This window comes from Pteropus medius, unplaced genomic scaffold, assembly GCF_902729225.1.
Source record: "Pteropus medius unplaced genomic scaffold, Ma_sr-lr_union100, whole genome shotgun sequence".
Lineage (NCBI taxonomy): Eukaryota > Metazoa > Chordata > Mammalia > Chiroptera > Pteropodidae > Pteropus > Pteropus medius.
In genome coordinates, this window is record NW_024342467.1 from 7,220,114 (window position 1) to 7,236,678 (window position 16,565).

Genomic DNA, 16,565 nt, shown 5'->3' on the forward strand with positions numbered 1-16,565 from the left:
CTGCCACAATTCAAGGCAATGAATAGGTACTGTAAGGAGATACTAAAAACAAACAAACAGACAGATAAACAGAAACCTCAAATAACTACCAAGTAACTATTTTAAATTAATTTTTTTAAAGATTTTTTTAGGATTATTTTTACTTGCTCAGTTAGAATCCATGGAGCGAATTTGGAATCCATTATGAAGAAAAAAAAGAGAAGTTGCAAATCAGACGTATAAACCATATTTTAATAAGGGAGAATGGAAAAACTATAAAAGAAAATATGACCAGAGATGCAAAAAGGAATAATATCCAGAGAGTTCGGATGGATTAAAATAGACATCTGACTATACAAATGTCAGATAATTTCAATTAAGAAAGAGAGAGACATTTAAAGAAACCAAAGTAGCCGAATATGGAATTTTGTGAGATAACAAACACAAATAAACAAAAAAAGAAAAATACAAAAAGGGACACAAAACCAGTCATACCAAACTATAAGCATATTTTTCAAAAAGTGTTGAGTCTCATAAAAACTACCACAGAAACAAATTATGCTTCAAGAAAAAAGAAAAAAAAACAGTTAAAAAACTGAACCCCATTATTTAAGGAACATAGCAAAATGTTAATAGATGACATCAAGAAGACAAAACTCCTTCACTCTAATTTGCTTTCATAGTTTCTGTCAAGAAAAACTTTCTGAAAAGGTAAAATAAGTACAGTAACAACAACAAAAAGAACTGAATTTCGAAGTAACCGTAAAAGGGTTGAGAGTTTTAATTATTTCCTGGCTTAGGCTGAGCCAATAGTGCTACAGATACATTTGACAGAATATGCAACATATGTGGGAACACTGTCACAGTATGAACCAAAGGACAGAAATGAGGATGAAGAAGCGTTTGAAAAACACTACCACTAGTGAAGAGAGATAAAGAAATAAGGACAAAAAGATGAAGTTAACTCTTGTGTGTTTATGCACGTGTGTGTGTGAAATTACATATGTATGTGTTTGCGTATGTGTGTGTAATTCTAATTCTATATATAGTTAATTTTTGGTTAACCAGAACAGTGTTCAAATCAATCAGAATATTATTTCCAACACAGACATTTTTGCCAAGTGCTTTTTAAAAAAACTGTAATAACATTATAAATGAACTAAGTCATGAGAACACAAGCAGATTTCTTGAGAGAGATAAACATGAGAATACCACATTTAATATGCACAGCTTGAGGGAAAACTGCCACCTCTCTATAAATTATAAAGTTCACAGAAGAGGAAGAATTTCAGCATAGAAGGCATGAATTTCACTTTAATCCACAATCTACATTAAAAACTATTGGAATATCCTCAGAAATATTTTAGAATTTTATATATCTTACTCTTCACAGTAGAAATGTGGGTTCAGCTAATATAACCTTTAGAGCTGGTTAAATGAATGCTTCACATGCTAGCAAGGTTATGTGGCTAAACTAACACTGATATTCTTTTAAGATAAGAGAACTTAAATCTATATCATGAATTAGATATTTAAAATAGTTGCCTGTGCCCCATTCCAGACCTACAGAATTGATTTGCTTTTCTTTTCCCTTTTCCTTTATTTTCCCCCTTTCCCCAACTTCTGAGGGTAAAGCTCACGCATCCGTCTTGAAATGGGGGCTGGAGGAGCCAAGGAGGATGGAAAAACCTCCATAGGAGATTCTGATGCCTAACACTAAAGGATAATTTTAGAAGTATAAAAGCAGAGTCCGTCACCATATGATAACTTTTCTAAAAACAGGATTTGTCTTAAAACAGATGTTTAAAACAAAAAAAGAAAAAATGTGCAAATCACCAAGCAAAGGAGTGACTTATGAACTGCTGGCCCAAGTACACACTTAGCTTGACTTACAAAGATGTTATCTATTCATTCACTTACCACCTTAGTTATTTGTATGGGTAACAACACAAACAAAGGGATTTTAACAAATGTAGGTCCCTAACTATAGCTTAAAACGCCTTCACACCATGACATAAAATTTGACAGATCCTGAGTGCAAAAGGGGAAGACTGCTTGTTAATTACTTTTTCTAGGAATTGGCCCATAGATTTAACAAAGCTAGACAAATTGTGTAATATAAAGTATTATTTCTCAGGCTTTCAATAGCCACTGATAAAATGTTTACAGATGATTTTCTCTAATAGCTATTTAATTTCCAGTGAAATATAACTAAGAAATACAATTAAATTATAATTTAGCCAAAAAGAAAACTCTAATTTTTGATATGCATATAAATTATTCTGACACTCTAAAAGATGTCAAGATGACCCTGGTAATTACCAAGATGATTTATGAAAAATATATGTTATTGTGGATTTCCAGAAATAATTCAGAAGGCTCTTTAGACTCCAGCAGTAATTTTTTTGAAAAGTGATATATAACTGTTTATTTAGATATATATATATATACACACACATATATATATAATCTACTGTTGGTTAGTAAAAAGAAATTCTGTACATTTAATATAATGCTTCTTTTATCTCAAAAAGCTATATCAATTTACCAGTTTATCTTAAATTGATACAATCTTGAGAGAAAATAAGGTAAACATAAAAAAATAAAATACTGGAATGCATCTCTTTTGACAATAAAACCATTTAGTGTTGAAATTTAAACTCTATCACTTCAATCATGAAATACAAAGACCACCACATTTTTTTACCTACCATACGGCATATAACCTAGAACTTGTTATTAAAACATTTCACTTAAAATGTTAACATCCACTTGGATGTTAAAACCTAACATTCAAGAGAAATCGCATAAAATTCTTATGCGTAGAGTTGTTAATTCTTATTTATTTTGTGCCAATTCCTTAATTTTTTTAAGTTAATTTTTTTTAGGGGGAGAGAATAGGCAAGAGAGTCTTTTTAATTTTCATTTTGAAATAACTTCAGGCTTTTAAAAAGTTGCAAAAATAATACAGATTGTTTCTACATACCCTCCACCCAGCTTCCCCAACTTCTATTACTGCTCCTGCTACTACTGCTGCTTCCACTACTAAGACTCAACAGTTATTCAGAAGTTGGTTATCTGCCAGACACTGTAATACAGAGATTATCTCATGTGATTCACATAATGCTCTAAAATGAGGATTAACACCTTCATTTCCTGATAAAATTAAAGAACCAAAAAGGTTAAATGACATGTTGCAGGTCACAGCAAATGGCAGAGCAGGGTTCTGAATCACAGATTACCTGATCCCAAAATTTGTGTTCATATCCACTAAGATATCTTACCCGACTTGGGCACTTATTGTCTTAACCCAGTATGTTATTCCAAGTAAAGGTCTTGTATAGAAAAATTAATTTTAAATAATAAAGATTTCACTTAAGAGGCATAAGAACAAAACCTATTTAATACTTTTCCTATCCTCACTCCCAATGTAAGAGACATTTCCTCCTAGTAAGAAACAGTTCCTTCTGAAGCTAATGAAAAGCTTGTGACCTGTCATATGCAAACCTTCCATAATGCATCATTTCAAAGGTGTTTTTTTTTCTTTGTTTGAAGCTACTGATGGATTTTAATCTACATGTAAGGACAGGAGTTTATACTTGTTAGATACATCTATCAACAGCAGGCTTAATAAAGCATAGAAGATAAACATGCCAAGGAGCATTTAATAAAATTTTCTAATTAAAAAAAAAAATACATACAAATATAAATTAATTTTCTTTTATCAAAAACAAAGTATGAAAATAGATTTGTAAAGAAAATCAACACAAAAGTCTGCTTACCTTGCGAGCAAAATCCCCTTTTCCTTTACTGTAGGCTTTGTTCTCGAGGAAATCATATACATAGTGAGCCAAAGCTGGGGATGCTTTCATCATTTCGGGAGTTAATAGTAACTAACAGGGAAAAAAGAGGTATCTTACACTGATAGGATACTAGAAACTACTATTTATCATTTCATATGGTAGAAAGTTAAGACTATAAAGAAGTTTTTATTTAAAAAGAACAATTATACAGGTCAAATTATCAATAATTCTATGACGATTAACAGTTAGGTGTATATTCTCCCCATCTGCTATACTGACTTTCAACGCATCTAATATGAAAGTTGTCCAAATATACTTACTATTACATTTCTCAGGTTTTAGAGCTGATACTAAGATCCTCATTAGTAAATGGTTGTATTAGTCACATTCTATTTTTAAATTTAACATTAGTAGAAAGTACATAAAGTAATCCAGACAAAAACTTTTAAGTGTTATAAAACAAAATATTGCTTTCCCAATTGTTAATGATAGAATCTAACATTCTAGCTTATTTTCTTCAGTGTAACATGTTTTGACATATTGAGTTCATTAGCTAAGAAGTATACAGTACAATCACATTTAAAATATACCTCTATAACATCCAATTTGAGAAACAATGGTTATTTTCTAAATCTTATAAATGATTGATACAGATTGTAATGCAATTAAAGTGAATACATTAAAAAAATCAAAACATTTGACAAATCAGTCAATGATATCAGACATTCAGATTTAAGCCAGGAGATAAAGATGAATAACAACAGAAATATATATGTTTTTGCTATCCTTTCAATAAGTAATAATGCATGGAAATTACAACCATAAATAATAATACCATGAAAATTACAATTATGGTTGTAAAGAAACCCAATCAAACATGTTTAAAAGAGAGAGAAACCTTCCAAACAAAATATTCAGCATAGTATTAGCTGAGTTATACTAAATACTAAGGTAGAGTCAGCAAACTTTTTCTGTAAAGGTCCAGATAGTAATTATTTTAGGTTTTGTGGTACAGAGTTTCTGCTGAAGCTATTCAACTCTGCTGTAATAGTGCAAAAGCAGTGACAGACAACAGAAAACTAAATAGGTGGCTGTGCTCCAGTAAAACTCTTAATAAATACAGGTGGTGGGCTAGATTTGGTCTGCAGGCTGTAATTTGTTGACCCCTGCTCTAGGGAAGGGAGTGAGGAGCTAAATAATAAATACTATATATGTACCTGGACTGAAGCCTTGTCTAACAGATGAGAAAACTTTATAAACGATTCATTAGCGTAAAAAAACTATAATAATAATATTATGATTATCTGGCATCTGGGCACCTTGGTCTAAAACAAAGTTATTTCTGGAGGTCCTAACAGCTTATGTAGTAAGTAACTTGTGAGACATGTTTTTTTATTCCACAAGAGAAATCTACATGCCTAGAATGCTACACATTAGAAATAGTCCCTCAGATCAATTCTTCTCTTGAATTATCCTGTAATTTTAGAATTGTTAGACTCATTCTGGACCATGGGTGGCAGCTACACACATTTACCTAAGAATTAAAATCTGCTAACTTTGGATATATCATGAAGAACTACTACCTACTGAATCAGAAACATTTATCTGTTAGTCTACTACAAAAACTTAGCCTTTCCAGTAATGCAGAATGGACATGTGTGCCTATGTATATCATCTAAACCCAAAGAACCAAAATCCCTAGCACTTCTTATCAATAAACAGAAAAATATTATTTATAAATTACCAAGTAGACTGCACGTCACATCTGACATGCTACTCAAAATTTCTATCAACTATTACAGAAAAACATTCTTTAATAAAGAAATCTGCTGTATCTGTGTGCTATATTAAAATGAAAACCTATGAATAAAAATAAACATGAACTTACCTGCAAATATGCATTTAGATCTTTTTTTCTCTTTTCTAAAAAATCTCTATCCATATTATTAAAAGTCTTTTTACCAGGAAGCTTCAATATACTTGATAAATTTTCAAACTAGAAGGCAAAACACATTCAATAATCTTAATTTTTACAAAAAGAGAAAAGTATTTTCCAAGCAACAATTTTTCTACATATCAAAAGAATCTTGAACAGGTCATTCTGCAATATATTTTATTAATAAAAAATCAGAAAATAGAAAAATATTGTCCAAATATGTCCAAATCACAGTTCCAATGTTATTTATTATGAAGTATTTTCAATTAAGGACAAATATACATAACTGATGAAGATGAGTGATGTTCACATGGGTTTCATTTTAATACTCTCATTTTGAGATTGTTCAAAATCCTAATACTAAAAGTTTCTAAAAAAAAAAAATTCTTAACAACTTGATTTGTGAATAAAGTATTAGCAAACAAATCTTTAAGGATCAAAATTATGAGTTCCTGGCTTGTTTAAAAATCACATTAAGAAATATTTTTTATACTGATGACTTCAATTCAATTAATCATTGTATTAGCTAATTATTAAAAGCAGAAAAGAACATTTAAAATATAGTTTACAGCTATATTAGAACTCTGTGCATATACAAGTGTAGTACAACACTGATACTTCTTCCCAACTGCATGAAAAATAAACTTAGATTACTACCAAAAAAAAAAAAAATTAAGAGCCATCAGCATATATCTTACTTTTGTAAAACCACAAACACAAAGTAAGTGTTCATACTCTTAAGCTTAGCATTTATAGACTTAACACTTGGGTGTACCTTCAAAGGTCCAGATATGGAGTGATCTACAGATGTGCCTTGCTGAAGCAAATATTTTAACAATAGTAGCTGCTAACAGTAAAGTCATTTAGCTAGTGACTGTACCTGGCCAACAGCCTAGAATCTGAAACTTCAAGCAGCCTCATTGCTTTTCCAATGTGATACTTATTCCGAAGTGAAACAAACTTTCTAAAACCCTTCTTTGTTTAAAAACTCATTCGTTCCTGGTGCAGAGATTAAAGAGGAAATGGAAAGGTGCAGGATAATTTTCATCCACAATCTGGAAGATTCTGATAAATTATTACATGGAATGGCAAATCAGATGGTTGCTTGGAGCTATAATGTGAACAAGTTTATGTTCCATGTAAAAGGTAAAAGCAGTTCTTTTGCCCAACTCAGAGCAAGAAAAACAAAAAGTTGCAAGGCAATTTACAGGGAAAATGTTATGCTGTAGTGATATTCACAAATTTGGTGATTCACACAAGTATGAGAATGGGTCCCCCTTGGATAGCAAACGGCCAATGGAGAACACCTGGTTTCATGAATTATTTATTTATTTTTTAAATCACACCTTATAGAAGTAAATTTATATTTTGAAGGTGTCCTAAAAGATATTTCCTGGAATATTACTTATCCACATTATCTTAAATTACAGGCTCAATTTTACAGAATTCAGAGTTTATTCTGGTGTTACTAATATGTTATAGACTGAACTGTAGTCCCCCAACAAGAAGCCCTAATCTTTAGCAATTCAGAATGTGACTGCATGTGAAGATTAAGTCTTTAGAGAGGTGATTAAATTTTTAAAAAAAACTCTTAGGATGGGTCCTATCTAATCCGCCTGTTGTGCTTATAAGAGGAGGAAATCTGAATACACACAGAGACATGGAGGATGAGAGCACACAAAGAAAAGGCCATCTGAGGCCTCACCACAGTGAGAAGGGCAATCAACTGAACGCCAAAGAGAGATGCCTCAGGGGAATCCAAAGAGGCTGACACCTCAATCTTGGACTTCTAGCTTCCAGAACTGTGAGAAAACGAATTTCTACTGTTTAAGCCGCTTTCTACTGTTTAAGCCGCCCCGTCTATAGTAGTTTTTATAGCAGCCCTAGCAAACTAATACCCTAAGGGAATATAACAGTTTCCAGCAAAACAACAATTTATTTCAGAAACTTTAAAATATTAAACCTTATTAATAAAAATTAAAAAAATGAAATGTTACAATAGAGTTATTTTCTTAAAATCTAAACTAAACTTTTTAAATTGTCTGGAACAAAAGCATGTATGATTAATAGTTTTATCAAATATTGTTATAAAGAAAAGGAAAATGTTTACATTCAATATATATTAACTCATAAGCTTGGTATTTAAAAGATTATTTATAAATACAAGTACAAAGTAGCCTATTCCTGAAAAAGCAATATATTTCCTCTGCCAAAAATTCATAAAATAAGTTAGAAATTTACCTAAAAACCTCACAAAACTTAAAGTATCTCCAGGTTTACAAAGGACTCAGATACTATATGTAAATCACAGAAATTCTAAAATCAAAGATTTTATCTTTCTACACTGACTATGTCAAGTTTAGATTCCTAATACACTTCTGGAAAATTTTTAAAGTAAGTTTGAAATTTTATTTTAGTAAGATTCAAAATGCATTTCTATCCAAGTACATACTTCTACTCAGTTACTTCAATGCACACTTAGTGTCTTTTAAGCCACTACTAGTATTTTATGTATACTTACACACATTCACCCAGTAAAAGAGAAGTACACAGTATCTACTGGAATGCAAACTCCTAGGGGCAAGACCTTGAGTCTGTCTTGTTCACTGTTATACTCCCAGCACTGAGAACAGTGCCCAGCACATAGGAAAAGCTCAATAAATATTTGTTAAATACTGAATGGGTAGTTCAGGCCACTTCTAAAATAACATGACTTTTAACATTTTAATTATTTTCTTTTAATTTTATAAATCTTAACCATAAAATACCCAATTAGACGATTAAAAAATCTTTAAAGAAAATGATAGTTCATATATTTAGATTGGACAAAAGTTTACACCACAAAGTTTATCAACAAAATGAAACCTGTTTTAAAATAAAACTAATACTTTATAAGAGCTTTATGGAGTTAAAATTTGTGTCAAAGGGCTGTACTGTTACCAACTGGTAAATTACAAGTCTCTATATTTTCCTTCTGCTATTTTATAGGGGATTTGAGTTTAAAAAACACAGGTAAGGCAGAGCAAAAGGGCAAACAGCCTGAGTCTTATTTATAAATGCTTAGTATTTTTCTTAAACTTAAATTTTAATTCACAAGTTTAGTTTTTAATTGCTTAAGCTCTGTTAGCAATCTAAATACTTAAGTAATCACGTACTACTGTGATTTTATAGGAAACACACATTCAAAACACTGGCACTTCACCTGCACGGAGCCCTTTCAAAAATGAACTGTGCTTGATCAATTTCATTAAATTTCTGGTGCTGTACTGAAAGGGGAAATTTCTGTATGAACTGTTCTATTAATAAAGTTTTTAAAAAGTATGTCCTTCACTTATATTTGTCAATATGTAAACATAATATTTACATTCCTAGCCTAGAACATTTCAATTAGGCAATGATCCTTCCTCTTAGTAGTAGATATAAAATTAGACCTATTCACACAAAGAAAATTTTATATTACAGCAAATTCCCATTAATTTTTAAGTAAATAAAATTACTCTTAATGATTCTTAAAATTATCTTAAAATTTGTCATGTTTGGTTAAAGTGAGGATGAGAATATATGAAATATCAGATTTTAAAATAATATCAAACAAAATATTTGAAAAAGTAAAGTAATTATTTCTTCAATATGGGGCAGAATATTCTTTTACCTCTGCAAACAAATCAAGCGAAGCATGAAAGATGTATTCAATAAGAACAGAAAAAGACATGTCCAAAGTTATTAATTTCCTTCTGAATATAACTCAAAATAGTCCTTTCAATATGAGCTTCTGAAGTGAGTCAACACTAACTTTGTTTTTAGTTTTAACCTATTAATAGTTTATTTCACACTCATTCGAAAAATATTTTAATGATATTACCATAGTGCCAAACATATTTTTCCCACTATCTTAACTGAAAAAGATATTTTCTGCTTAGTAAGCTAGTACAATGTCATTTCATAGTTTTAGACGATCCAATCAAATGTCATCATTAATTATTATAATTTTTGTCAGTTTAATACCAGGTGTATATTTACAAACCTTGAGTGAAATTAAAACCTCTTGAGAGTTAAATTTCATAGATAACCTACTTCAATTCATCTGCTGATATTTTATTTTTTTCTAAGGACAAGAAAAGATATTTAATAAAAAATAGAACAGAAATAATTTGCTTATATTATCTTTTTATTTATGATCTTTATACTTCTATAAAACAAGATCATTGTATTTAGTAAGAATTACAAACATGATTTGGTTAATGTTAAATTTAATTTAGGTTGTGGTTCTTAAAATAACTTAAAGAATCAAAGATTTAACTGTTGGATAAGACTGCCATTTAAAATGACTGTAGCACTGAATTACATTGCCAAAAAAACCCCACAAAATGTCCTATAGTGATCCCTATCTTTACTTTAAACCGAACCCAAATACTTTGCAATACATACACACACGCATGCACATGCACAAGCACGCACTGTTACAATGAGAAATATACATTCATTTTAATTTTCCAAGGTATATCACTGATATTTTGTCTAGTCCACAATGGTTAGGACTAGTTAGATTTATTGGTTATATGCTCAAAGTCATTATAACATTTATGCTGATTACACAAAAATTCTTACCTTATTTTCTTTTATTAGCTTTGACCAATACCTTAGCATCCTCAGAACTATTTTAATCAAACACTGAATCAGAAAACAATTTAAAGTACACAAACTTTAAAAACCTCATTACCTGTTCAGTGATTCTCATGTGGAAGTCATGGAAGTCACTGTAACGACGATAGGTTTTCCACATCTCCTCACTGTTTAGATTGCGCCGATGTACAGTGATGGCATATAATGCATATGTCTTGCCATGATCGTTACAAACGCCTGCCACAGCATATGGGTCATAGTCAGCATATACTAGTCATTTAAAACAAAATGAAGAGGAACAAAAGACACAAAAAGGAGGAAGATGAAGAACAAAAACAAAACGGACAACATGAAATGAAGAATTTGAAATGACAGACTGAGACAAAAGGATGTCACCATAGGACAAAATAGATCCCCATCCTCTCTACTCATATCTACAAGGTGTTATTGATGATGGCAACATTGCAAAATAAACTACGTGTTTATGATGACACTACCAACCACACGGTGATGTCTACTTTGGACTGTTATCTCAAAGAGCTTTTACTCATTATTCATTATGATATCACGGTACCCCTTTTCACAGTATAGTTTTAGAGTCTTAAATTTAATAGAGGAAAAATAACAGAAACAAAATAATAGCCTTCACTATCTAGTATTATTTCAAATAAAATCTCTTCAACTAACCAGAAAGCAAAAGCCACAGGATTAAGATTTATCTACTCCTTTGGCAAGTCTTTCTCATTTAATAATATTCAACAATTTACAAGTGTAGTGTATTCTGGAGATTTTTCTTTTAAAGGCACTTTTCTACTAGCCTGCCACAAACAGTCCAAGTCTGGGGGTCTCTAAAATCAAAACCTGTTCACGTTTTGTACTAATCTTAAGAGATACCCTTTGAATAATTTTTTTTAAATGTGTCTTTCCTATTTTCCATTTTCCAGTTTTTTGTATTGTATTCTATTCTAGATCATTTCTTCAGGTCTCCAAAAGTTTAGTGAGTCTCCACTCATCTGCATTTGGTCTATTTTTTAATCTATCCACTGACCTTAATTTCAATCACTGCATTTTTTGACTTCTACAATTTTACTTGGTTCTTTTTTCTCAGTGTTGCATTCTTATCTCTGTGAGTACGCAGACATTGTCGCAGGCTGGGAGACATGTGGACTACGCTCACCCAAGGACAGCTGAGCCTCGGCCTACCCACCTTGGTGAACAAACAGGCATTCAGTTTCCTGCGGGTGACAGATTCCATTTCCAACCTTGATCTTTGCTTTGTCCCGGCCTCAACCCCCCCCCCCCCCCCCCCCCCCAGCCCCCCCCCCCCTCGACAGTAGGCTCAAGTTCTCTAGTTCTGCTTTTCACATCAAGCCACCCTTTGTGACTCTGGACTTTTTGCAAAGGATTGGGTTCCAGCTTCCCATGGCCTTAGCCCATCCTGTCTTTTCTAAACTCAAGGACATAAAAGTGCTATGAAGACGAAGACAGTAGTCTTCACACTCCTATGAGGCCTAGGTTTCAACAACTCTTCACTTCCCTAAATTTGTTTTTCCTCATGGTCTATGATGGTCTGTAGATTTCCCTGTTCAGCTATTTTTATTTTATTGTTTTCAGCCTTTCCACATGTGGGAGATAGTATACTCTATACCAGTTTAGCCTACCATGTTGATCAAAATTACTCTTCTAATAATAGATTACACTGATCCTCACTGTGAATAAAAAAGTGGCCAAGTTTGAAGCTGACGAGATTTTTTCTATTTCATATATAATTAAGAAAAGAACGGTCTGTTTAGCTTTTCGGTAGATTATTTTAATCACATAAAAGCTAGAAATCTTTACTGGCAAATGTAGTTGGATAGAAACCTTTCTCAAGCTTCATCAAAATTTTTCTAAGATCTGCACTTTCTACTCAAAATTGCCTTCTTTCCCTTCCCATCTAATATCAGTGTTCCCTATTTGATAAAGTATAAAACTAGGAATAGACTTTGTTATGTTGCTCTCAGGGGCTTTAACTATAGGTAACACTAGTTTTCACTGTTCACTTCTTCCAATCACCCTTCCCTCAGAGATCTAAGCAGAACAAACTGCACAACACTTTCATTGTGTCAGAGAACTGCTACCACTCAGTGGAGTCAGCATGACAGCCAGGGAATGGCATTACCAGTTGCGTTCAAGATAAGTTTGGGGAGGAAAAATAGAAAGCAGACACCAGTTAGGTAGCAAACCATACCAATTAGGAGTTAACAAGAGCAAAGAGAATAGCAAGAAATAGAAAAAGAAAGAAAATAGGAATGTAAGAGAACATCCTGAAAAAGAATAATCAGATTTGTCACAAACATAAGCAGGGGAGATCATGACCAGGATGCATGCACAACAGGAAGAATAATGAGGTTATTATAAAAGAAGTAGAGAAGACAAAAGGTAATTTAGTTCTAAAGGAAGACAAATGAGGTTACACATACTGATTTTGAGATGATGGTTGAAATAGTATAATGGAAATAGGTTTTGTTTTCATTCAGACAACACGGCAGGTGATGTGCAAAATACTTGTGATTAATCCATAACCAGATAAGAAACAAGGACCAGAATATAAATCAATCTCGTCACTAAGCACATTGATTCATTTAGCCAATATTTTTTTAAAGCAAGATTTCTCAAGGAAGGAAGCAGTAAGCACTAGTCCATGGACTGACCACTCCCTGAGTAGCAGTGCACTAGACTCTCAGTTCTACTTCCTTTAATAAAGATGTTAAGGACACAGGATCTAGACTCAAAGAGATTCTGGAGTCCAACTGGTAAAATAAATATTTATAGAACAGTTATATATCATGCTTACCATGTAATTACTAATGTAATGAGTTAATTAGTCCCATAACAACCCTATGAGGTAAGTATTATTTATTATTTTTAGTACCCCATTTTATAGATGAGGAAATTGAAGTACAGAGAAGTTAAAGAATGGGTCCCAAGTTCACCCAAGTGTTAAGTGGCAGAGCTGGAGTTTGATCTCAAGCACTTTGGACAAAAAATTGTGCTCTTAACCACTATACCATGCTGTTTCTTTAGTATTTATACCTGTCTAACAGAAATAACAATTTACTAAAAATGCTTAGCATAGTGCTTCCATACATTTTAAGAAGCTAATAAATACTTGTTAAATAAATGGAAAAGGCAGCTAGAAAAATCAGAACCCTTAGAGAAGAGAAAAAGCCACGTAACAAATATGGACATGACTGTCTTCCTCTAGACATAAAAGTTTAAGGTCTTTAAGAAAGAAGTAGAAGGACAAATACTAAACATTTGTACTTTAATAAATGCTTTCACATTTGGAAGACAGGTCAAGAAAGAAAACAGGTTTATAAAGGACTTAAAACTTTAAGGGAGGTAAAAGTGAGACAACTGTATCAAAAGCTAGAAAGAAAAGCAACAAGACCTCTGGTTTTATTGAAAAGGGTGTTAGCTAATGACCTTTAATAGCAGAATAATGTTTGTAAAAGATAAAGGAACAACTGAGACAGCAATTATAGATAACTTATTCCAGAAATTTGCAGAGAACAGAATGTAAAATGAGATTCCAGCTCCAGTAAGAAGCATTAGAAAGAGAGTAAATAAAAATAGATGCAAATTATCTTTCAAACTACATGTAGACTATAAATCTCATTTCAGTATCTAAAATGTAAGCAATGGAATTGAACTGAGGTATATACCTCAGTATGTTTACATTTCTATATGTAATCTGACAAAACACTCCTATATTCTAGGATTAGTAAGAGGCCAGATAAGAAAACCATCATTATCTACTACATACTGACCTTTTCTAATAACCCAATGATAATGATAAAAGTTGGGTTTTTTTTCTCAGTTCCCTAACCATTTTGCACATGTGCTGATTGAGACACAAAATTTTAGGTTTCTCGCCTCATCCAAGCATGTCTAGAATGTCTGTAAACTCATACTTAAAAGCTTCATTTACCCAGTTATCTAATCTGGCTTTGCATGCATAAAATAAATATTGAACTAAAATTGCTCCAAAATGATTTAATGAGAATTATGCAGATGATTAGCAGCTAGACACAAAGAGGAAAAGATTGGTTTCAGAGTTTATTAGCACCTGACAAATGCTTAGAATTTGAGCTTTTTAAAATGTCAACAGTGACAACCTTTGAGAAAGGAAATACCCACAAACACGAGTAAATCAACATCATAGAATTTAATGAAGAACATGCTGCAGGGAAAAAAAAGTAACTTAAAAATAGGACTACAGAATAGAAGAATGGTTTTTAAAAATAAATGTGAAAAATAATGTAAGGGTAATAATAATTAATAGCTTTTAAGTAATAAATATAACACAAAGTCTCTTACCAGTGTCTGAAATGTAAGCATGAAGCTGTACTAAGTCATCAGAAGATACATTTGAAAGGTCATCTAAAGACTGGGGGGAAAAAATCAACAAACAAGATTTTTTAACTTTATAGGAAAAAAGAGTTTAAAGAATTCTACATCGTATATGCATTATTCATCTTTGCCCCATCTAAGCTTTATAGTATTTGTATCCTTACTCCTCAACAATAATCCCACTATTTATAGAGACAGAAGAGAGAAAAGCCAAGATGAAGAAATTATAAAACAATTTAGAAATCAACTTAATAAATCAGATTACTTCTTCATTGCTTGTTCATATACTATAATTTGCTGCTTCTCGGTTATATTCAATACATGGCAAAAAAAAATGTGGATAAAAATAAGAGGATATATTCTTGTTAATGTTTCAATTTTTTAAAATGTTGAAATACAATAGAGCCAACTCTGTATTAACACTTTTATTAACTTAGAAATCATTTTACTTTGACTAATAATAGCACCTACATTATAGGGTTATGTGAGGTCTAAATGAGAAGACGTGTAAAACATTTAAAAGACTGTCTAACTTAAAAAATGTTAGCTATTATTTTGATTACTTAGTAAATGAAGTGAATCTATGGCTTAAGATAGATTTTACATAGTTAATTTCTAAAAATTAATTTCATACAATTATTACTGATTGATCCACAATGAATCTTTTATAACTGTGGCCTTTGGGTCTAAATTAAAAAATTTTTTTGCCACATATACATATACCCACACATACAGAGAAAAGAACATAATCATATAATGAAGACAGAAAAGGGTCAATACAATAGGCTTGAAACTGCTTTCCTTAGAAAGGACAGCTTGCAAGGCTGGCCCCTGGATGGCATCTGAAAATTCAGATTTAGGGAAGGTTGCCACCATTCCCTAACTGCTAAGAGCAGCTCGCATGGCACAAATTGTATGTACAACGTGGTTTATGCTGAACATCTGCTTTCCTTCCGGGAACCTGGAGTTTTGGTACATGCTAGGCAGAGGGTGTCTATGTGACCTGGTTCCAATAAAAACTCTGGGTACTCAGGCTCAGGTGAGCTTTCCCAGTGGCCACATTTCACACATGTTGTCAAATTCATTGCTGGGGGAATTAAGTTTGTCCTACGTGACTTCCAAGGACACTTCTTGGACACCTTGTGGCTGGTTTCCTCTGGACTTTACCTCAGGCACTTTTTTCCCTTTAATGATTTAGCTTTATATCCTTTCACTATAATAAGTCCTAGCCATTAGTATGACTATGCCGAGGCCTGTGGTTCCTCCTAGTAAACCACTGGACACAGGAGTGGTGCTGGCGAACCTCTGACACACAGACATTATGTGATTCAGATACATTTTATAATTTAAAATCCATGGGATCTGAATGAATTTTGGAGTTCTAATGTAATATTACCACTTATTACTAAAAGAGTCATCTAACTTGAATGCAGCCATACTTATGACATAAAGCCACTTAAGTTAAGGCAATTACATTCTAAGAAGCCAAAAGTGTATCTACTAAAGACTGATCGTTAAGAGAAGAAAAATGTGTTAATTTCATACAGATAACCACGGTACTTCCCTGGACACATCAACTGGGAGAATCATTAAATTAAATCGGGCCTAGGCCAGGCTTGACCTCTGTCCGGTACAATACGAGACTTTAGCCATATCAACTAGTCTTTCCTGCTTTCCTGCATCTCAGTTTTCCCAGTGGTATAATGGCATAATATCTGCTCTATGACTCTGTCACAATATAATGTGAATGAAAATACATTGAAAAGAAATAGAAAGCACTATTTTTAAGTGCTCATATGACCTACAGTAAAACACTATGATAGAAAAAG

General features: G+C 32.3%; 1 protein-coding gene across 6 annotated transcripts in view; it reads right to left on the minus strand.

Annotated features, from left to right (window-relative positions):
- The window catches only part of SNX13 (sorting nexin 13), a 113,684-nt gene that overhangs the window by 12,359 nt on the left and 84,760 nt on the right, over positions 1-16,565 (minus strand). For 5 of the 6 annotated variants that reach the window (XM_039862456.1, XM_039862458.1, XM_039862459.1 and 2 more), the window contains 4 exons: positions 14,704-14,773; positions 10,439-10,611; positions 5,671-5,778; positions 3,762-3,872 (listed from right to left, as the gene is read on the minus strand). In XM_039862456.1, the coding sequence (XP_039718390.1) occupies positions 3,762-3,872; positions 5,671-5,778; positions 10,439-10,611; positions 14,704-14,773 (462 nt within the window). The remainder of the gene's footprint in view (positions 1-3,761; positions 3,873-5,670; positions 5,779-10,438; positions 10,612-14,703; positions 14,774-16,565) is intronic. The other variant, XM_039862457.1, reaches the window with a different exon arrangement.